Here is a 24,706-nt window from a genome sequence, read left to right on the forward strand (position 1 = left end):
GTTTAAGTAGAATGGTGCTATACATATGGCATTTCTGTTGGCTAAATTAGAATCATAAATATTTGTAAAAGGTTATCAGTTTTAGATTTCACAGTATAGCAAAATTTTCATTAATTGAAATCATTTATTTGGAGTTTTGTGGTAATTTATTTTGACTGGGTATATATACATATATATGTGCAGACATATGTGGGGCAAATTTAAATTAAGAAAACACTCATGACTTTTTAAGGACTTTAGCACGTACTGATAATTATAAATAATTTTTATCTATTCAAAAAATCTCTACCACATAACACTCTATCAGCAGTTATTTTTCATTCCAGTCAAAACTGGAGTTGCTAAAAGCCTTAGGAGGCATATCATTAATGAAGTTTTATTTAGTGTTTAACTATATATGACACTAATTGGAAATCGGCTTTTTTCAAAGAAAAATTATTCTTGATCTAATCTTGATCAGGGACAAAGAGTCAATTTAAACAAAGAACAATTTAATCCCTTCTTATTAGGAAGTGTGAGACAAGACTGCTGGTTGACTGTAGGAAAAGTCATTTTCCTTTAGGATTTCAAAATAAAGGTTGTTACATCCTCTGATCTTCAGGAGCCATCATCCCCACCAAATCTTTCTTCTATAAGAAAATGTCAGAGTTTTCTGTGTAACTGTCATAATCATGCAAATAGTCAGCTTAAAACTAAAGTGTGTGTGTGGTTTTTTTATTTGTTTTTTTTTGTTTTGTTTTTGTTTTTAACAGATCACGCTTGGGCTGCCAAATCTGTTTAACAAAGTCTATGAACAATATGACTGTCCGAGTACCTGAAGGAGTTGCTGATGCTAGGCAATCCATAGATCTGGGCAAGAACTTGTAAACTGCAGTCAATAAGAATATTTTCATGGAATATTACCTAGATTTTTGTAACTATAGTTTATGTAATTAAATGAGAACTTGCGAAGTAGAATTTATTGCTATTCCTAGCTTTGCTATTTTAATTTACCTTATAAAACTACTGTATTTTGTAATTCTTAAAAATTATGCAGCCTTTTTTAGTTAAATTTCAAATTGTCTAACAATTGTTATAAAAATTCACATCTTATTACTTTACATTTGTGTAGTGTCTTCAGCTTTTCAAATTGCTTTTACATTACCTCATTTCATACTCATTATTCCCTATGAAGTAGGTAAGTCAGATGGTATTTTCACTATTTGAAATGTGCTGAGGCACAGAGCAGTTGTGATGTGTCCAAACAGCTAGTTAGTACAGAGCTGAGGTTAGAACATAGGTCTCTTGACTCCTTGATTTTTTCTAGTAGACTGTTCGCCATCAGATTAAATAAAACAGGAGAAATTATAAATGTTCTATTAAGAATAATTTCTGAGTATATGTATTAATGTAGAAAAACACATAACTGCTCAATGAGCTGCTTCATTTTCTGAATAACATGTTAGATATAAAGATAATTGTCAGCCTCTTAATATGATCTTTTAGAATTATGAGCATTTAGGATAATTTGAACATAGGTGCCACCTATGACAAGTCTGGTCTTGATACTAAAAAAAAGAGGAATACTTTAAAGAAAAGTGAAATTTTTTATTCTTTTCTAAGTAACATAGTAAGAATATTTGTAATCTTTCCTAAGTGTTTGATTTGTAATATTCCTTAATAAAGGGATGGAATCCTTTTAAAATTCAGCCTATTTCTGCAGAGCCAGAGAAGAAAATTTTAATGGGCATTGCAATAAGTTATATATGGAAGCAAACTGGAATTTTCATTTTGCCATACAATAAATAAATTCATTAGTAGGTTACACAATATAGCTTTTGGAACTGGAGTAAAACCTTATGAATCTGAACTAATTAAGGGGAAAAGCTAACTTTAAATTAATAACAGTTTTAAAGAAATATAGGATTATTACCTTAACCCCACATGTGGCAACATGAATTAGTGTTGCTTAATAGTTATTTCCATATTTGTTTAATATATAAAAATTTGTAGCTATATTGTTAACATATGAATGATGCTTTTAAAGGGCTTAAAAACACTTCAATTATATTAAACATTCCTCTCCTGCCCTTGCTTACCCTATTGATTTGCCTAGCAATCTCTCTGTCAGTATCTTGAAATGAACTTCATTCTAAATAGTAGCTAAATTTATCACACATTCCAAATTAGTGGGGTCTAAATTAAAAAGGTTTTATTGAATTCATTTGAGAATCATAGAATTGAAGAATTGGGGAGAACCTGCAAGGAAACTTCATCTAACCCCCCTACCTGAATCATGAATTGCTTCTTATCTGATACTTGGAGACCTCTTGTGATTAAGAACTTGTTGCTCAGCAAGAATTTTTTGACAGCTCTAATTGTTAAGAAGTGCTCCTTGTTTTCAACTAAAACCTGCTTCCTTATAACTTTTACAACTTCCAGGGCCAAACAAAACAAAAAATCTTTTACTGATTTTCATAAAAATCACGGCACTCCATTTTTTAAAAATTTGAGGTTTGCATTTATAGAGATAAATTAATTTTTAAAGAGTTTGTTTAACTTTGGAGTCTTTCATCTACATATAAAAAAATTTGACTTTTTTCATTATCATTGGACTTGTTAATTGACCTTTTTCTTTCTCATTTTAACATTTTGAAAGATCATTGTGGTGGTTTATTTTGGTTTTGTAGAGAATATTCAGTTTTAATTTGAAGAGCCTAACATTTCTTCTTCTCTAGCACAGTACTATTGATTTAAATGGCAAGGGCTGGGAGAGATGTACTTCAATTCCATGCAACCTTAGGTTGTATTTCCTGGCCATTGCTTGATTAAAAACCTATTTCAGATTCTATGAAATGCTGCCAAATTTAAGCCCCACGTTTTCCTCTGCATACACTAAAGCACTCAACAAAAACAACATGGGTTTCTTTTCTTAGGCTGTACTTACTTGATGCAGTCCAAACCACATAACGATTAGGTTTCATTGTGCTGATATGGACAAACTTTCCTATTCCAAGCAACAATGTTTCTTCCACTGTAGCTTTGTTTAACTTTGTATAACCAGCATCGGAGATGAGATAGGGCATAGAAGACAAGCCCTGGAGTCAGAAAGTATATGTGATCATGGGCAAGTTACTTAACCTCACAAGTGCCTACATAACTCAATAAGCTTATAAATTATGTGCAATTTACCAGTCTGTTTCCTCTTTAAAAGGAAAAGTTTGAGCTGGGTAACCTGTATGGTCCCTCTAAGCTCTTAAATCTGATGTATCTGGGATTTGAGTTGGTGAAAAGAGTTTATACACTGACAGTTTTCTTAAATGATAAAATCACAGAGCGAAAGAAGAAAAGTGATTATTTTCATAATTATGTGGTAATATTTTATTCTCATAGTTTAAAAAAATTGATTTAATGTATATCATGGATGTTCACAGTTTCATGGTGCAATTATAATTTAACATCGTAGCAGTTATTTAACATGAATGTTTCATTTTTTAAGATTGTAGGGAAGAATGTCTAGTAAAAGCTGTTAAAAATACAGTTTAGTGTAACATTTGTTCTTTAATTTTGATTCATTATGCCTTTTCCCATTTTTTTCCTTTTTTTTTTCTGTTGATTGCTTTTTATAAACTTTTAACTACTTGAAATTTTGTAAACCATGTCTTGGATCATCAGTTTTCTTAAATGGAAAGACTTTTTTTTTCTTCATTATGAATAAGAATATCTTAAAAATTTAAGAACTATGTATCTGAACAAAGTGTATAACACTTAAATGTTACCACAATGAGATATTTGACATAATTTACCAAAGTTTCCTATTGAGCAAATACACAGGCATAGCAGTGTGAATGTAGTTGTGCAATAGAACTTCTTTTAATGTGTCAGTGTATCACATTATACCAAGTTATTTTTATCTGATTTTCTTATGTTTATAAATATCTAGAAACCGAAATTTTAAGATCCAGCTTGTAGAAGGTATGCTTAACTAGTAGCACACACAGCAAAGAACACAGATATGAGGTGGAGATCAGATAAGACACACCACCGGCTTTTCAGGAATGACGTGGTATTTTCATGGTGAAAATCACTTTTCTCAAAACTTCCAATTATGAGTCTTCAAATAAATTTTATTGTTAAATAACCAGCCACTATGATTTGTTATTCCATTTATAGACATTTTTTTCATATTTTAAGTTCATTCCTTGAAGCATCCATCTACAAGGCAGAATCATCATGTAAGTTTTACTGATTAGCTCAGAACATTTTGAACCCCTAGTGATACAAATTGGAAGAAATTTACAAGAAACCTGTGAGCTTACACAATTTCTTCTAGGCAAGAATAGTAAAAGTAATGCCCATAGAGAAGATTTTTCTTGGAAGACTTAAAAATATAACAAGTTTCTATCTCTGTAAAATGAGGAGGCTTGGACTAGATAACCTCTGGTTATCTGATCAGTTCAACTCTGTACTTTGCTTTACAATAATGACTTAATTAATCTTAAGACTATTAATAGAGTCATTGTCAGGTCCAAGGTAAGCTTAAGACAGGAATTTTGTTTTCGTGCTTTCACTTTTTTTTTTTTTTGCAAGGCAATTGAGGTTAAGTGACTTGCCCAGGGTCACATAGCTAGTGAGTATCATGTGTCTGAGGCTGGATTTGAATTCACATCCTCCTGATTCCAGGGCCAGTGCTGTATCCACTGAGCCACCTACCTGCCCCTGTGCTTTCACTTTCTAACTTCAAAAAGTTATGCATACAACACATGTTAAATGTTTCAGATATGGAGTGTTGTATAGAATATTGGACTTGGAGTCAGGGTTCAAATTTCTCCTCAGATACTAGTAGCTGTGTGATCTTAGGCTAATCACTTAACTGCTCTGTACATTATTTTCCTCAACTATAAATGAAGAGATTGCATTTCATGGCCTCTTAAGGTCCTTTCCAGTTCTAAATCTCTACCTTGTGATCTAGATATATTAAAAAATAAAATTTTTGGCTGTGATTTCCTTGTACCAGAGCTTCAGAACTTCTTTTTGTTGTTAGATATAATTTATAGTTACTAATTGGTAACCTTCAGAAAGTTTTGTTAAAAGATGCGAGTATATGATACTCTTTCCCTTGGCAATCTCAATCCACAAGCATTGATTAAGTATTTATTACGTGCCAGGCACAGGGCTAAGTGATGGACATACAAAGGAAGACAAAAACATGGTCCCTGCCCTTGAAGAGCTCACATCCTAATGGGGGAGGTAACATGTAACATGCATTTCATCCATTAACTATCATCTCGGCTTCAGTAATTACTAAATCTATTTTTCTAGCTGACTTCCAAATCTGACTTTCCAGTTATCCAATGGATAAAAGCTTACAGCACCCCAAACTTAAGACCAAAACCAAACTTAACCATTTGCTGCACCCCCCCCGCCCAAATCAAATCTTTTAGACTGCTGTTTTCTTCATTCCCTTGAGTCACCTACATTTGAAACCTTGGTATTAAGTGAGAATACAAAAAATATGTGGAAGGATAGAGGAAATGATACAGAGAGAAGAAAGAACGAGCACAACTATATATAAATAACAAAACATTAAAAGTTTGCAAACAAGAGGACACACAAATTGATGTTTAGTTTCAGAAAAATGTAATGCATAAAGATTTTGTAGTTTTATTTGGAATTTCATTTTATTTGACCATATTTGTTGAGATAAATAATCTTTGCTTAATATTTATAAACTTTATAATAAAATATTTTAAAAAGGAAATAAAACACATTGTTGTCACCTTTGATTCTTCTCTCCTTTACCCCATAGCTCATAAATTACCAAGTTCTGTCCATTCTACTTCTGCAATTTATTTCCATTCTCATAACCACCATCCAGCTTCGGGCCCTCATTATCTAGAGTCCTGTAACAGTCTCCCAGCTTTTCCTTGTATCTAGTCTTTTCCCTTTTGTCTTCTAAGTCACCTTTCACATGCTTTCCAGATTACTCTCCTTATTCACATATCTGATCATATCATACCTTCTCAAAAACTTCCTCTAGTGCCTATACACAGTAATTGCTTAATAAGTATTAACTAAATTTAATGGTTTTCCATTGCCTGATGTTTAAGGACTTCCACAACCTGGTGCCTTCCTACCTTTCCTTATGTCAAACTGTTCCCATCCGTTTTTGTTATGCTCCAGCCCTGGTTCACAGCACTACTTTCTGGCTTTCATGTTTTGCTTGTGTCATTAACTATGCCTGTACTTAGCTCTGCCCATTCACATTTCTGTCTTAAAATGAGGTGTCTAAGAGCTAAGTAGATATATGCTTTAACAATATGAATGGTTTTCAAAAGAATCAAACTATAAATGACCATAAGAAAACACTAAGTATAAGAGAAATGCAAATTAAAATAACCTAAGTTTTCCCCCCACTACCTACAACTTTGCAGAAGTGGCAGAAGTTGGTAATAAAGGTGCCATGGAAAGGTATACACACTGACATGGCTAGTGGAATTGAATGGGCCCAACCATTATGGAAAACAATTTTGTCTGAGGAGTGGGGTTTAGAGACTAAACTTTATACCTTTTGACCTAGCATTGAGCATGTCTATCCTAGGGAAGGGAAAGAGTAAAGCAAGAGATACAGTATATATTCAGAGTACTTTGGTGGTACCAAAGAACTGGAAATAAAGTGGGGACCTATAAAATGGGAAATGGTTGAAGAAAACTTAATTCTAATGAAATATTTTGCAGTGTGATGATAAAGGAATTCAGGGAGACATGATCTGTATGAACTGGTAGAAAGTGAAATAAGCAGAATGAAAACAATATATACAGTAATAACCATGATTGCAGTTGGGCAACTGAAAAACCAGAACAGTCCTTGAGAACTAGTGAAATTCACTTGCTTCTACTTGATACAGAGACAGGGTGCTACTAGGACAACCTGTATACATTGTCATTTACTGTATTGAGGTTAACTTCTTGCAAGGGTGAGTTCTCTGTGTGTGTGTGTGTGTGTTGAGAGTGGAGCATTGACTGATAGAAAAACAAAAGGTATCAAAGGTATCAGCTCCTCCGTGAAGTTTTCATTGATTCTCTTAGGAAATCATACTGACAAAGTTTTGTGTTTTCATCAATATGGATATTTGTTCCTGTTGACTCATTTAGTTTTTCTTCATACTGAAAGCAGTCAATGAGACTACATTTGAATCCTAACAGCATTTATTTAGGACTTAAAAAAACCACTAGCAGTGCATCAAACTTACTGCTCACATGGTATTCATTTGTTCAACATTTATTAACTGCATACTATGTGCCAGGCACTGTTATAGGTACAGAAAGTGCAAAGACGAGACAATTCTTGGTCCTCTAAGGAGTCATTCAATTCGTTCAATACGTTCAAATGGGAGGAGCTAAAAGACCATCTCTCAAGTCTCTCCCCTCTCTAAACTATTGTCCATACAGCTGCCAAAGCAATATTTCTAAAGCACAGATGTGACCTTGTCGCTCACCTACTCAGTAAACTCCAGTGGCCCCTTAATACCTCTAGGATCAAATGGATACAACTTGGTTTGGCATTTAAAGCCCTTCACAATCTGGCTCCAACCTACCTTTCAACACCTTGTGCGGTATGAAGTATATCCAAATTGGTGGTCTTCCTCTTCGTCACACTCTATGTGTTTAGGTTGATGGTCACCTGGTCAGCTCTCTGCTGTGATTCTTACACAAGAAACTTTGAATCCAGTCTGCTGGTTTTTGAAGGCACAGTCAACTATGGCTGTCATGGCTGAAGGCCAGATGTCCAATAGGGTTGCCTCTTTAAGTTGTGGAGCTAAGTTCTGAAAGTTTTCCAGAAAACATGATTGCCTTTTCAATTATTTGTCTTTTCAAATATTACTGTTTACCCAATAATTTACATAGTTTATGCCATACTTAAGGAAAAGTCCTTTTTTTGGAGCAACCTCAACTACTCGACAGTAATACAGTACAACCACATAAGTAGTACATCTACATAAGTAGATTTGATCCTCAGATCTACTTACTCAGCCCTAACTTCTTCCCCATATCCAGTCTTGCATCTCCAACTGCCTATTGGACATCTTGAATGGGATGTCCTATAAACATCTTTATTTCAACATAGCCAAAACTGAACTCTTTATCTTTCCCCCCAAACCTTCCTCTCTTCCTAACTCTCCTCTCACTATGAAGGGTACCACTATCCTTTCCACTCACCTGTCCTTGCAACCTAGGTATCATCCTCACTGTCATACGCCATATTCTATTGCCAAATGTTGATTTTTCCATTTACAGCTTCTCACATATACATACACATACATACACACACATACACACACGAGCACTTGAGGGAGAGTGCATTGAAGGTTTATGGGGGAAATGTTGCGATTTAAAGGGAAAAGCAAGTCTTGCACTGAGATTTGGTAGGGAAAGAAGGACTCAATTTCTAACACACCCTGTCACTTGTGCCCTTTCTTATTCTGAATTTGTTACCCTAGTGGAGCAGATTGGAGGGAAGAAGGAAGATTTGTTCTGGACATCTCATTGAAAAATAATTTTAAAACCTGTTCCCCTCTTCCTTTTACTTCACTGTTCTATTACTTTCATTTAAATCACTGGGCAAGCTTTTTGACTTTTCTGTGCCCATTTTCATCTGCAGTGTGACAAAACAGACGTTTATTGGACTGGAAAGCCTTTTTACAAGTTGTATCAATCATGTAAATAAGCTTTCTTCCTCCTCCCCTTGACTGTCTCCCAGCCTTGGAAATCCAGTGACAGGACTCTTAAGGAGACATCCCAGAACACATATTTCCTTCTTGGCTCAGTACAGTTGACAAAAAGACTACAAAATGGATGTGAAGAGATCCTAAAGTTCTGTTGGAATGAACTATAAGGTGGCATATTTTAAATCTTTTTCTGAATTTTGTGACCTCAGTTGCAGGAGAGTTCTAGAGATTCAGTTGCTGTATAACAAAATATACCTGGTCACATTATAACATGATGGGTTTCTTTTTTTCTGCTCAAGCCGTAGCAACCAAACCAAAACCTAACAATGGCAATAGTCTAAGTGAAAAAAAAAATGATTCTACTAAACATCTTATTGTTCTTAAGCTCCCAGCAAGAAGAGCTATCATAAATTGGCCTTTTTTGCAAGGTCCCAATACTCACCTGGACAACACGCCAGTGTCTCCAACATCCCCAATGCCAGGGTAGCTCTTCGGGGTTTCATTTTCAATGATCTGTGAGAATGACAACCTGCCCAAACCTATTTTGGTGAGTCTCTCTCCATTCTGCCCAGTTACATACCACAAAAGGCAAAAGGGTTTGGGGAAGGAAGAGCATGACAGCCTGGGTCTTTGCTTTTGAAATTGGTGTTCAGTGTTTGGTGAGTGGGGAGGTCATTCCAGGTACAGGAAAGAAAGGGAATGAGCCAAAGTAGAGGTGGAACAATGCCCAAACTCTCATCCTCACTTTATCTTTCCCCTCTGTGCAAGAAAAGGGCAAAACATCAAGAACAAAATGCAAGTGATGCTTCCTTCACCAGATCCTAGTTCTTCTGGATTGAGTGTGGGCAGAGAATGGGTGAACCAGATCCCAGGATGGCTTTTATATGGCTAGTTAAAGAGAGATGGCCACAAAGAAAGGAGTCAGAGATTCTTGGAAACTACTTTGAAGTTGAGGTTTTAAAATGTGCCATGAGTATGGACTTAGACGCTAGCTGTCTGATTTAGATGAAGTCACTTAACCTCTCAGGGCCTCTGTTTCCCCAAATGTAAAGTGAGACTTGACTTGATGACCTTATGTCCTTTCCAGCTCCAAATCTATGATCCTGTAATAGAACTGAACAGAATAGGCCAACTAGCCTGATCTTAAGGCTCTAAGGAATGAGGTGGTTTGTGGTGCAAAGAACTAGGGATCTAGGAGGCAGTTACAAAGCAACTTTAAGCTAGGTAGCTCAATGGATAAAGCACTGGACCTGGAGTCAGAAAGACCTGAGTTTAGATCGAGATGAGATATTTGTAAAATGAACTGTAAGCTTTAAAGGACAAAATATTTGTAAACTGAACTGTAAGCTTTAAAGGCCTATATAAATAGCTATTATTGTGCAGTGGGGTAAGATCTACTACTACCAAAGAGATTTTTCAAGATCACATTTTATGAACCACTCCACCCACACTGCCCAGAAAGAACAGCAGTGCAAGTGCCATAACCCCTTTTACTACAGAAGCTTCTGACTGCATACCAGCATCCTGGCTATGTCATCTGCCCTGAGCTAAAAGTTGGACTCAGTGACCTTTAAGGACCCTTCTATGATTCTAAAATGATTCTTTCGCTTAGAATCTCTCAGAATACTCTTAAGTCTGTCTTCCGCATTGACTGTCTTTATAATGTATATTATTATAGTGAGCTTACCATGGAAGGAGGTGGGATTCTATTGTTAAGGTCTCACAGTGCAGGAACTGTCTTCTGAATGACTCTTAGTAAATCTGTGTGTTTGTCTAGTTTCTATACAGATGTCTCTCAGACCTGCTTTCTCTACTCTAGAGCAAACTTCCTGGTTCAATCCTCTGTCCACAAACCTGCCCGACCTAGAATATCCAGTGTGTACTCCCACTGCCCATGCCCCAGACATTGATCCTCACCTTTTACGGTGATGGAAAAGATGGGGCAACAACGTTGCTCTTGGCCCATAAAACCAGCTTGGTCAGCCTCTGAGGTTGGTGGTGGTGGCAGTGGTTGTCATCGTCATCGTTATCACTCACAGTGGCTCTTTGGAAGCCTTCTTTTTTCCAAATTCTTTCCGATGACTTTGTCTGACCATTGCTCTGAGTAATCCAACCCCTCTCTTATCCCCTATGATGAATAAAAAGACTCAGGAGATATAGTTTCTGGATAATTTAGTCATTTTATTAATAAGGCCAGCAGGTTAATTTAAAAATAATCATTTGGCCTTCCCTTTTAGACTGAAGACCCCAAACAATGGTGGGGTCAGTTTACATGCGCTTCAAAAATTAGCTATTTCTGAAGGATGGAAATCAACTTGGACTGGTCAACACAATGGGAAGTGTGGGATATATTAAAATGAAGGTCTTGAAGTATGTGACTTAGGTCACTGAAATCTTGGTCAAAGAGAGATCAATTTTTATATCACTTGTCTTAATAATAGGGAGAATCAACCTTTCCTCAGACCTGTGTGAGTAAATACAATAAGCAGGAACATACCCATTACCCCAAATTTAGAATTTCTTTACTGTCTGATTAGATTTTGGCCTTGGAAAATCAGAGATTCACCCCACACTGGTTGGCTGATGGATGAGGAAGTAGAAAATGGGAAAAACTTTGGTCCTAATACAATAATTAGTTATTAAATATAATGGAGAAATATTCAGTACTGACATTTCCCCATTTGAGTCTAATTGAGAGATGAAGTCTCTTCAAAGAATCACTGATATTACAAACACTTCGTCAAGGATTCTTAATTTTGGGGCCTATGATGGGTAACAATGTGAAGGGAATAAAGGGAGAAATTGATCGACGCATTGACAAAACCAAAGGGGGCAGTCCCCTTTAGTAAGCAGACCTTACAGACAAAAGATGCAAAGGAAAAAAGTAAACAGTGAAGTTCATTTGAGTCGTAGTTCTCTAATCTTGTGTCTGGTTCTTGGACACCATCAGATGCAGCCCTTTGGCCTGGGTGTGGTCTTCAGAGGAGTTTCCAGCTGACTAGCTTCTTAGACTCAGGTCACTTGTAGAGATTCTCTTTCTCTGTTAAAAATCCCTTACAATATTGGTCTTAACACAATTTTAAATTTACTTTGCCAATAACCAAGTCAAATAGTGAAAGTTAACTCAATCCTTATGTCTCTATTAAAATCTGAAACCTTTTAGACTAGGAAATTTACATTTTTAGATTAGCCAATTGTTATATAGATATATCTAAGAAACTCAAATACAAAACTGGAAAATTAGAACCCAATTTTTATACTTGGCATGGTTCATTCCCCCATTAGAAGGTTGAAATTCTGCTAATGGATTAATAACAGAAAACTTTTTATAAGAAGATGAACTCTAATGCAAAAATGAATTCTTTAAAAGTTTCCAGATTAACTACAATTGTAACAAAAGGTTCTGGGATGGGATACAGAAATACACTGACTAATCAATTTTAAAACTGTGCATATCAAGTAAGTTATTTTTAATAAAACATTTTCAACTTCTAGTCATGTTCAAATGAATAACCCCTAACAAAAGTGGATGTCTCTTTAAGGCATTTACAAGATAGACCACAAGCCATTCTTCTTCTGATACAACTAATTGTAATGATATTCTTTCCTTAACACAGAACTGAGAGAGTTATGATATTCACTAAATAACAGAATCATATCCTTTCACAAATCTTTGTATCATTTGCCGAATTATCCCCATACCATTGTGAGAAATTAAAGGACTTACACAGGAATATATAACTAGTAGCAGATGCGAAGGCTAAGTACTTAATTAGTTTTTTTGTTTGGAATATAGAATATTGAAAGGACTTCTAGGCCAAATAACTCAGATCTTATACCTGCACCATACTGTAGTAACTCAGATGTGCTCCAGTATAAGCCTATAAGATAAATATTTAATATTGTGTTCATACTGTTCATCTGACATGATTATAGAAATTTGCCATGAAAGAAAAATTGGGACATAAGGGAAAGTGTTCCCTTATTTTGATGTCAGTTCCAGGTAAAAGTTATATACATAGCAAATTGCATTGAGCCAGGCTTCGAGTCAGCCAGGTGGGACTTTTTCAATTCAAAAAAAGGACATATTGGGGAAAATGGGTCAGGGGAATCCTACCTCAGCCCATGCCAATAGTCGTTCTCCCAACCTTTTCCCGTGAAAACTCCAACTGCAGTTCATAGATTTAAAACCCCATAGGGTTACTGCATCATGGATCATTGGCTCATAAGCATTCCTTGATGATCACACCTGGAGTCAGACTCAGAATAATATGAATTATAGTTCCATAAGGTCTTTAATAGCAAGTTCCAATAATCAGAGGTTCAGATGGTTTCAGCTCCCAAAGATCAGATATCCCACATAACAAATTTTGACTACAGTCTCACACTGGTACAGTAAGAGATTTGTCATGAAAAATCACAACTTATCTTGATGTAACTAGTACTCATGCTAAGTAGATCATTTTTTTCATTCCTAAGTTCAACATTACATAAATGATTTTGCTTTAAGAAAACAAACAACAAGACTTGAGATGTATAAATATAATAATCCCAAATTATTACAGAGAACAGATTATATGAAAAGCTGCCTAGAGTAAAACATGTTCAGTTTATTACCCATGTACAAATGGATATAAACACAGACTACTTATCTCAGAATCCCTTTTTAAAAAATGGGAACATCTTTAAGGTGACTCTTAACTAGTTTGCAGGCATTTCAGGGCATGCTCTTCACACAGGTTCTAATTCCAGATTAAATAACAATCAAAAGCAAAATCAGATTTCCCATTAAGGTAATACAAGCTAGCTCATACTTTATTCCTTTTCACTAACATAATTGTCCATACTGAAATCCTATTCTTTAAAACGAAAACAAAAGAGGTTTCTGACTTTAACCTTGCAACTTAATAGATTTACATCTTTGTTTCACAAGCTTGTTTACCTTTGTCTAATTATACTCATATCACTCTGAAAGAATGAGATACTTCTGGAATTGAATCTTATACAAATGACAAATTCAAACACTAATTTAACTCTTGCTTAGGTCATGAAGTGACAACAAATTCAGATCAAAATAGCAAGATCTTTTCCACTTAGAGCTAATTACAGTAATTCAGATACTGTAGTATTACTAATAACTAATAGATCCAGTACTGCAACGGCAAACTTCCACTTTGTCTACCCTGATAAAAGAAATTTGCTATGAGAGCTGTAAGTAGGGACAAAGTTATGACAGCATCAAAACTGTTCCTTGAGGCCTATACTACTATAAGTAGCCTAGCATATAGAATAGGTTAACAGATTTCTTACATGGGAAAATGAATTAAGTAGAGTCCACTTCAGCCTTCCCAAGGTAACCTCCCAACCTTATTCCCAGGGCCAGATATTGACTAGCCTTAGATCTTAGATATTGACAACTGAGGAAGATGAGGCAGACACAATAGACTTGGAGGACAAAAAGGCAAAATTTCAGCAATTTTCTGGTCTAACGCTTTCTTTCCCATGAATTCTCTCTCCCTTTTTTGGCAGCCAAACTAGAAATGATGACTATTGGGTTTGAGTAATCTCCCCAGAGCAAAAGAGCCAAGGAAAAATGCTGAGATATGATGCTGGTGTTGGTATTAGTGGTGATGATGATGATGATAATAGCATTTCTATAACTCATTAATGTTTGCAAAATGCATTACAAATATTCTTACAACCATGAGAAGTAGGTGCTAGTGTTGTCCTCATTTGGATAGAGTAATTTATTAGTATTGGTATGATCAGCCACAGTCAGACAAAAACTGTCCATTAACCTCAATAACGTGGTATCATTTTGGTCCTCTTTGAGCACAGAGGAAAAATAACTTGAACATGAGGGTAATATAATAGAGCTGGAGCCTGAGGATTCAAGAGCAAGTCCCCTTCAAGAGTCTGAAGGACAACAAATGGGGCAGTGAACATACAGATTTTATTTTAAAGATCTTAAGGTTTTTTTTTCCTGGTTGTTCATTTTTTACATCCTAGAAGCATTAAGGCAGATTAATTTATTTGATGCCTTTTGGTTCTAACTGATGAGAGCACAGGGCTTATGAGTGAACTATTTGTATAATAAAGTGTTTAATCAAGACTGAAACTAGAGTTGGGCACGCTAGAGAAGTTGGACCAGATTGGTCTTTGGGAATAATGACTATAGCAGGAAACCCTGACCTCAAGGCAGGACTAATGGATAATACATTAATGATATTAATGTGAAATGTGGTGGGCCACTGAAACTTTGTATAAAATATTCCTATCCCCCCAGTATGGTTTGAGAGTTCACTCTATAACCTTTTACACTGCAACAAACAACAGTATTTTAAGAGCTGATGGAATTACTCTTTAAAAACCATTTGAGAGTACATAGGACTTCCTTTCATTCTTGCAGTAAAACAAGTCTGCATCCAGCTGATGAAGGTCAAGAAAAGTTGATGCATATATAAGAATTTTGGGTCTCATATAGAAAAGAGAGAAAATAGATTTTGGTCATTAAAAAAAATAAGTAAAGCTTTACACACATACACATATGCACAACTCCAATGCACCTCCTTTCAGTTGAGAGGATCTGAGGAAATAATGTTTCTAGAAGATTCTTTGTACCCATAAAATACTATATAAGCATTGACTCTTCCCATTTCTGTAAAATTATGTGACTCTCAGGTCTATTGGGTAGTACTTTAGGGCAGTTAGGTGGTGAAGTGGATAGAATGCTGGGCCTGGAGTCAGGAAGACTGAACTTCCTGAGTTCAAATCTGGCTTCAGACCCTTACTAGCTGTGTGACCATGCACAAGTCACTTAATCCTGTTTACCTCAGTTTCTTCATCTGTAAAAATAAGCTGGAGAAGGAACTGACAAGCCACTCCAGTGTCTTTATCAAGAAAACCCCAAATGGGATCACAGAGAGTTGGACACAACTGAAACTCCTCAACAACTACTTCAGGCACCTCCCAAAGCATCCAGTTTACCTGTGTAAACGAGGACAAAAGCAGGTAAGTATCAGTTCAGGCTGTGTAGTATGTTGACGAGATGGCATTTCAGCTATTGAGAACTGGCTTGATGGATTGCTACTGCCCTAGGGAAACAACTGAGCTGTAAGAAGGCCTGTTCCAGGTTGCTCCAGGCATCTCCCCCTAATTTCTTTAGCATTCCTTCATGTGGCCCTCTTGGCCCTTTGCCATACCTCTGTCCCTGGAATATTTTTAATATGTCAGCAGAGAAGAACACTTCATGCCACTGAAGTGAGAGAGGTTTGTTAATATATGAACTTGGGTCTTATATGCTGTAGGAAAATCAGAGTTAAGTGCTGCATAAATAAGAAGCCTGGGGTGTATGGGTCAGTACATTGTGTAAAAGACAAAAGCTGTCCTTTTGATTTTGAGCAGTATCCTATTTGGAAGTTTCACATAAGGTTATCAGAGGCAGCCCATTCTTAGGCATCACTACCACAGGAGAAAAAAAATGGGGTTTCTCAAGCTAAACCTCCCTATCATATTTTCTCTCCTTCTGTGGAAGACACAGGAGCGGTGCTTTGTTTCAGGCCCACCATTCCTATAGCACATCAAGGGAATTGCCTAATGGGTGAAGGCAAGGGCCCAACAAACTCTGTGAATGTTTCACTGGAGGAAACCAGGAATGGAAATGAAGTCAATTGATTCACTTGACTTCAGTGGACTGGGTGCAGTGTCACCATATTTCACAAAACAAAAAAAATCAAGAGACTGGCTGGACAATAGGAAAATAATGGTAGTATAATAAGATAATTAGGGAAGGAGATTTTTGTTCTGGTTGTAGCAAAGGCAAATAAGCATGTTTTCACCCTCCCCCCAAGGTCAACTAAATAAATGCTTAATTAAAATGCCAGAGTGGTGGCTGTGTTAGAGGTGTAGAGGAGAGAGGTTATGAAAATAACAGGAGTAGGCATCAGACTGGATGATATTGGGGTAAAGATGAGAGCAAAGAGTTGAGGATGACACTTAAGTTACAAGCCTACGTGACAGAAAGGGATAACGGTGTCCTCTCTAGTAAAAGGAAAACTAAGAAGAGGAGAAGGTTGGGGGGCTGGGCTATGAGTTCAGTTTTCGGCATGGTGAGTTAAATTCTAGTCCAGGCTTGATTTCATTTGTATTGGGAACTTCCCTGTGAAGAAACTTTCTCCACCAATACAGATAAAGAGAGTGATGTAAATAGGGAGCACTAGACGGGGAACCCAAATCCAGGTCTGCAAAGCTCTCTTCCAACTATGCAATACTGCCTCTCTCCTCATTTTACAGATGCAGAACTGGGGCTCAAAGAGGATTGTGACCCCAGTCCTGACTCCAACCTTGGTCCTGTAATTATTACCACCTATCCTGGAACTCAGTGCAGCAGACGGGGAATTTGTAATATTTGGACTGGAGCTGGGTTCAAATCCTGGCTCTTTCACTTGCTACTTGGGCAAGTCCCTTAACCCTCACTAAACCTCAGTTTTCTCATCCATAAAATGAGGTGGTTGGGTTAGATCATGTCTAAGGTCCCTTCCACTCTAAAAGTACATGTAGTGATCACAAAATATACCCTAAACTTACCATTCTAAGAAATGAGGAAATGGGCTGTTAAAAGAGGAAAATAAAAACCTTTGCATTTAGAATCAGAATGCCTACATTTGAATCCTGGCTGTGCCAGGTAGTACTTCTTTGACCTTGGAAAAGTCATGTAAGGTTTTTAAGCCTGTTTCCTCATCTGTAAAATGTGGGTATTTGAACTCTTTCTCATTTGAACTCATTGGAGTTATTACCCATGCATTAGTGCTCACCCATTTAAAGCAACAAAGCACCATGCAGATAAGTGGCATCCACTGACAAAATGTAAGCTTTTTGAGGGCAGGAACTATTCACATTCTGTCTTTGTAGTCCTCAGTACCCAGCACAGGGCCAACATATAGTAGGCACTAAATAAATACTTGTGGATTATGTCCTACTACTGTTATAATTCTCACCACCATTATTTTGAGCAGCATGACAATAGCTAGAGAGCCAACTTCAAAATCAGAAAGCCCTGGATTCTGGTCCCATCTATGACAAATATTGGCTGTATGACCCTGGGAAAGTCACTTAAACTCAAACTGGCCCAAATAATTTACTAAGATGATGAGTTGCAGGAATAGTAGCTAATGTGCTTTATTAGAGGAAGTTTGTACATTGTGAGAGTTCCCTATATCAATGAAATCACGTTGTGGTATTTTTTAAAATCCTACTATTGTGAAAGCAAGCAGACATCTTCTAGCTATCCTGAAGTGGTCCTTCAGTATTTCCATGTCAGTTGCATGCCTTTAGTTAAAAAGAAGCTTAAGGCATCAAACTGTTTTTGGGAGCCAGTTGTCTGAGAACCTATGGCTTTGATCCACTAAACCTTTTAGCCATCCACCCCCCCTCCTTCCTCCCACCATGGGCTCTCATGCAAACTTTAAAGTTTTGCTGATGACCTGGACTTTGTTCTGGGAGAGCAGGAAGCACTCAGCTGAGTCCTGTGGCTCATAATTCAGGACCTGCCCACTAGGAAACCCTGGCTATGATTTCAGGTCCTCTTCTCAGCTGTGATGGCAGCTGAATTTCATAACTTGTTATTCCAGCTGTGGCAGAGTTCACTGAGAGGTTACAAGTTGTTATCTTTCAAGTCTGAGTTTTAGTTTTAATGGTGCTTTTCTTCAAGACGCCCCTCTGTGGCCAGGAAGGTAAAAAAGATTGCCTTCAACTGTCTCCACTCCCTTCAATCAAACTATAGACATTATTCCTTCCCAGGTTTGTGATAATCCATTCTCCCTTGTACTAAGGTAAATTAAAATGATTTTTATCTGCTCAGTATTTTACAAACTAATAAGAAATAAATATGTTTCTGTCTTCCTAAAGGTCCGTTAATGTCATCTTAATTTTATAGGTGCAGACACTAAGGCATCAAGATTAGCTCTTATGGAAAGTCATTTCATAGTTTCGGAGTCTAAGGATTAAAAATAAAAAAGCAGTCTTGAATCCTCTCGTTTCTACTCCATACTCAAGCTACTGCTGAAAAACTTGTGAATTTTCTGTCCCCTTTTGTATTTTTGTGAGATTGGGAAGGCATATGTCAAACAAGGTGCACAGACTATGAAAAATGCCATCTCCTTCTTGCTTTTTCTATTCTAGGTCTCTCTCCTTGTCCAATTTATTATCAAAAATTGTGGGAGAATATTTGGGGAATAAATCACTTCACTGTTCACAGAGATTTCAACCAGCTGTCACAGACACAATGCCTCAGGTATTATGAATCATCGGATTGTTTTTTCCCCAAAAAATAACCTTATATCAGCCAGCTGCTTTTCCATCAAGGGGGATTGCAAGCTGCTGAAAGCATAGTGGCTCTGAGACTTTCAAAGGGCCAAACACTAGACTGAAGGGCAGGGGAAGCTAGGATGGGACTGAGGGAACCCCAGACTACCAACATTTTCACAAGACTCTTAATTCATTCACCAGGTATATGCCTACTGAGGTGCTGTTCAGGAGTATACAAGAGAAGTATAAGACATAGCCCTCCCCCAATGGAGTTATTAATGCAGGGCCTGTTTATCTTTTCTTTTGGCAAGGGAGAAGTAGGTAGGCAGCATGATATGTCAGGAAAAGCACTGAATTTTGAGTCTATAGACCTAGCGCTTCTCATTAATCTTGGATATGACATTCATTTGCTCTGTGACCTAACATGATTCATGCATTCTCTCTGCACCTTAGTTTCATCTATAAAATGAAGTGTCTTAACGCGATTCTCCTCAAGGTCCTTTTTGAGGTCAAACTACACGACAGTTTTCCCTACACCCCCCAGTTACCATCTCCCCATAAAGCTTGTCTGGCCATACTTACCTGTTAACATCTCCTTCAAAAGGCTGAGATGACATGGGCCTGGGCCTGGGCCCTTCTGGCATGAGCCACTTTCTGCTTTTTATTTTTTCTTTGCTTTTATGACTCATATTCTTTACACTGAGAAAACTTTGGTAGAGGAAACCCATTTAATCAAGAGCTTAGATAGGCAGAACACTAGCAGAAGTATGTCTGCCAGTAACTAATGTCCTAATTCTTCAACTAAAATGTTAAACATTGTAAGTTATCCCTTTTGTTCTGAGAAAAGTTTGAAAAGTGCATCAGTAAACAAAAAAATCAAGTAAGAAGTTTTTTCCATTATTTTTTTCAAAATTCATAAAAGGAAAGTAGTATTATCGGTATGATTTTGTGATGGTCACTAACTAAGCACTCCCTATGTGAGCTACAAGTTAACCCAGTTTTAATTCTTTGACAGGTGTGTCTGGCTTCCTAATGAATGACCCTTCCTACGACAGCTTAGAAAATGAGCTGAATGATGATGTAGATGCTCCTTGCAGTAAAGAAACTAGGTCAGGTCAATTGTAACATGGAGTCTTAACACTGAGTGACTGCGAATTGGACTAACCTGAATCAGAAGGCATGTTTAACTCTGAGTGATTTTGACTTGGACCAGCCTAAAAATGAAGAAATTCAACTGAAGCAACGTTCTAAATCCAAGCCATTGAGCATTCCGGTGGCATCCTGCAGTAAGGTTTCAGCACAAGACTGCTCCAAGAACGTGCCAGTTGGCACGAACACACATGGTTACTTGTCCACAGCTGCAGTAGATGCTCTGAAAAACTGGAGGAGACACAGGCGCTGTTCTGAGCCCAGCATAGACTATCTGGATTCCAAGCTCACCTATCTCAGGGAGTTCTATCAGAAGAAGCTCCGCAAGTCCAGCTGTGATGCTATCCTCTCCCACCGAGATGAAGACAGTCACAAACAGCTCCAGCCCTCACAAGGAGGGCTTAGTTTAGTCACTCACACTGCAGTGGAGAAGAAAAATACCACAAACCAAAACGTGAAGAAAAAAGCTTTTTTTAGTCATGAAGGTACTCCAGTGAGACTTCCCTTCAAATCCAAACCTGTGACCATTTCTGTGGCATCCTACAGTAATATTTCATTGCAGGATCATTCTAAAAGCCAGACCCTTGGCCCTGATCACTCTGGATACTCCCCATCAAACACAACCCTTGGACTCAGAAGTTTGCAAAGGCACAGGCGCTGCTCAGAGCCAAACATAGACTAGGCTGCAAGCTCACCTATCCCAGGGGGGTTTCTCCAAAGAACATACACAAGACAAGCTGTGATGTTGGCCTCTTCCTTGGAGATAAGGATTATCTCAAGCGCCACCAGTTTTTGCAAGCAGACGATCAAAAACTGTTTAATCAGAGTTTGATTATGGAGACTGAGGTGGGTAAGAGTAATGTCTCAAACCAAAATGTAGAAAAGATGTTGCCTGTTACTCCATCATGGTTAAAAGTTTGCTTGAGAACTAGCTATTCTAATTTGTCATCACCAGACACGTCGCCATCAGGTTCTTCGGTGAAGTCTCATGACAGCGCTTTTCCCCAGATTTCTGAGCACTCAGTCTCTGTCCCTACAAAAACCTCTTTAGCAGCTGAGTGTACTTTTTCAACCCTAAGGAAACAGAGGGAACTCTCTCCCATCTTCTGCAACCTTTTTTCTGGGATATTCAACCCTTTCCTAGGATTAGCCAGCAGTCACTAACTTTGTGTTAAAAAAGATAGTGTAGAGTGGTCTTCTCAAATGCAGTCCTTAACTCTTCAGCCTAGTATGTGGTTAAGGAAATAAAACACTTTGAAAAACTGGTCCCTCAAAAAGAAGACAAAGCCTCCTACACAAGACAGAAAGAAAGCAGATTCCATAAAAGGAGCCTTGGAGAAGCCAACATGTTCTTCTGAAGTCTCAGAAGCCAGTCAGCTCCAAGAGAGACAGGTAGGATGCGCCCCTGAGAACCTCCTACCTAGTCAGTGCTGTAGAAACAAATGACCTATGGAACACCTGTGTCTGCCAGGATTTTGAGGACCATGGTAGTTCACTAATCAGCTCAGTGGATAAAAGACAAATTCCATATGAAGCCAACCAAGGGAGTGGTAGATGACAACCAATGTTCTCCTGGTACTCAACCCCCAGAGAATCTCCCACTCAGTTGCTTTTTGACACTAGGGAGCATACCAGTCCCCAGTGCTAGGTGTCCAGAGACTGCAGTGACTTATAGTGATGGGCTAGGACATAGAACCAAAAATATTTAACCAAAGTAGAATGTGACACCCACTGGAATGGCTGGTTCAGATTCCTTAATCAGATGCATAGTGTAGGCTGCCTAAGGACAACCACAGTTTACTTTTAGCATAATGAAAAGATTTTTTGAGAGGCATTAAAGTCCTCTGTGGAGGAGGGAGAGGGAATGTGTTTTTCCTCTGTATTCTAAAATTGGGTCACTGGGGTATTTGGGTAGTTCTGTTTCATAATCAGTAGTGAGATGAGTCTCTATTTATATACATTAGGAGATATTTATGTCATCCTGAAGGAAGAGGCACACAGTTGAGGGAAGTCTTATGTCAACATCTTGTGACCAGTAGCCCAAGACTAAGGTCATGGAGCAGCGAATTAAGTTAGGTGGGAACCAGGGACCACAAATTATCCCTATTCCATGAGGTGTTTGGATTGAGGGTGCAGAACAAAGAAAATCCAGGGGAGCAGTGGCCATCCAGGCACTATGAGGACAGTAACAGCTGAGGTCTCTGGTCATCATCTTTGACTATGGGGTCACAGGATCTCGAGCTAGAAGGAATTCTACATCAAGTCCAGCCTTCTCTTTTTATAGATGAGTCAGAGACCCAGAGAGGTTAAGTGAGACTTACCCATGTTACACAGATAATAAATGGGAGAGCCAGGTTTTGAACCCACACCCTCCCTCTGAAAGGGAAAAATATATGTATATAAACAACCCCTCCAAGTACATAAAAGTACAATGTGAAGATATCTACTGTGAAAGTTTTTTTTTAAATATCACTTTCTACTTGAGTAAGATGTTTTACTTATTTTTACTATTGCTGCTCTCATCCTCTTGGTCACTTTCATTGTTCTCTTATGGAAAGCAAGGTTTCAGGCTGCAATCAGGTTTTGTACAAAGTAGATTAGGAAGAAGAGAGTATCTTGATAATTTTCAAAGACCCTAAGAGTTATGTTTTAAAGACAAGAAGTCTTCATTTTTGCTGACAGAGCATTTTCATTGTATTTCTTGAATCTGATACATTCTGAGCCCTTCCCTATCACTAGAGGAAACTGTCCAGTTTTTGTAAGCAGGAAAATTGCTTGTGTAAATCTAAGCCAGTCTGACCAAAATGCAATGTTTTCTGCAGTTACATACCAGAGATGTCAGTATTTCTCATTTAGTGTATGTCTATTTGTGTAACAGTACAGAATAATATGTACTAGCATTAATACAGAACTCTAAAGTTTGCAGGCAATTAGTGCATAACTACCAATGGAATGTATCATAGATGTCATATTTCAAATTCCAACCCATACCAATGGTTCACATATAGCATTTTACATAGTTTTATCTCATTTGAATCTCTCAAACAGGACTGAGGTAAGGAATATAAATATCTTCATTTTCCAGAAGAGGAAACTGAGCTTCAGATAGTGACCTCCTTCCTCATTGTTGAACATCTAATGTCAAAGACTTGATTTGATCTGGATCTTGCAATCCAGTCTAGGATTTTTTTCACCATGATACACAACTGCCCTACATAGCCAATGTCACAAGGCAGCTAGGTGAAAGGGTGGATATGGCCTTGGGCCTGGAGTTCAAGTCTGGCCTCAGACACTTCTGGCTGTATAACTGGGCAAGTCATTTAATATTTGCCTGCCTTGATTTCCTCAACTATCACAAGATTATACTGAGATTTAAATGAGATAATATTTGTAAAGTACTTAGTGATATATAAAAGTTTATTCCCTGGGCAAGTCACTTAACCCTGTTTGCCTTAGTTTCCTCACTGTAAAATGAGCTGGAGAAGGAAATGGCAAAACACTGCAGTATCTTCACCAAAAAAACAAAAACAACAAAAAACCAAATAGGGTCAGAAAGAGAAAGATAGAACTGAAATCAATGAACAAAAACAAAGTAAATCCTTTGAAAGTTCTAATGATACTACAGTGTATAGACACACATGAGAATGCTTTAACCAACCGGCAATAAAAGGTGAAATTTTTAATACTACATAAGTTCTTCCACTAAGGGCCTACTTGGGTGCTTTGTTCTGGTATAGAAATGACCCTGGATACTTACTTAAAGACTGCGCCCACTGAATGCAAACTCTGATAGGTTCTACTAAGCTGGAAAAGTTTTGAATAAGAGCCTAGCAATGCATTCACTGTATGTCATCAGAGGACCAACCTAGTTAAATGCAATGATGCTCATTCATTACTTGTAGTTGATTTCCAGGAGATATTTAGGGGGCCACAGCAACTCATGAAGACTATCGACTACTCTGACAAAATCACAGATTGCTGAGGTATAGAACAAACCCAACATAAGGTAAAGCATGAGGGGGGACACATTCACTGTAAATCTTTGTGGATTACCTTGCAGGACAATGACTCCCACGCTGGGCAGTCTTGATTATTCTAAAACATTTTCTTTGGGTCACTGTAGGTCTGAGGTGAACTTTGTCTTTCTCTGAAAAAATTATGGTCAGATCTTGTGATCTATTCTTGATGGGACCGGAGAAATTGACACATTTTGAGGCTGAGTTGGAATCAGAATCAAAGGAATGGAGTTCAAAGCCTGTCTCTGCCATTTAATACCTACACGTGACTTTAGTCAAGTCACATAACCGCTCTTGCTATTGGTTTTTCATCTGCCAAATATGTGAGTTAAAGTAGATGGTCTCTAAAGTCCTATTTGGGTGGTCGTATCAGAACTTGGAAAATATATTTCTTTCCTCTTAGATTGTTGAGGTCATTTTCCTTAGAATAAAGTATAAATGTTCCCATTAGAAGGAAGATGGTAGGCAGTAAACCCTCCATATGAATTAGAATTGTGTGCTTTGTGGAATGAGCTCAAGGACAAATCC

General features: G+C 37.6%; 1 protein-coding gene and 1 pseudogene across 1 annotated transcript in view; both read left to right on the forward strand.

Annotated features, from left to right (window-relative positions):
- The window catches only part of FDX1 (ferredoxin 1), a 159,908-nt gene extending 155,785 nt beyond the window's left edge, over positions 1–4,123 (forward strand). Inside the window, exon 5 of the mRNA XM_027849533.1 lies at positions 753–4,123. Coding sequence (XP_027705334.1) covers positions 753–867 — 115 coding nt within the window. The 3' untranslated portion in view covers positions 868–4,123. The remainder of the gene's footprint in view (positions 1–752) is intronic.
- An 11,454-nt stretch (positions 4,124–15,577) lies between these two features.
- Positions 15,578–22,447, forward strand: LOC114033885 (annotated as a pseudogene).
- Positions 22,448–24,706: the final 2,259 nt, after the last annotated feature.

The sequence above is a fragment of the Vombatus ursinus genome, unplaced genomic scaffold, assembly GCF_900497805.2.
Source record: "Vombatus ursinus unplaced genomic scaffold, bare-nosed wombat genome assembly UNPS02007612.1, whole genome shotgun sequence".
NCBI classification, from domain to species: Eukaryota; Metazoa; Chordata; class Mammalia; order Diprotodontia; family Vombatidae; genus Vombatus; species Vombatus ursinus.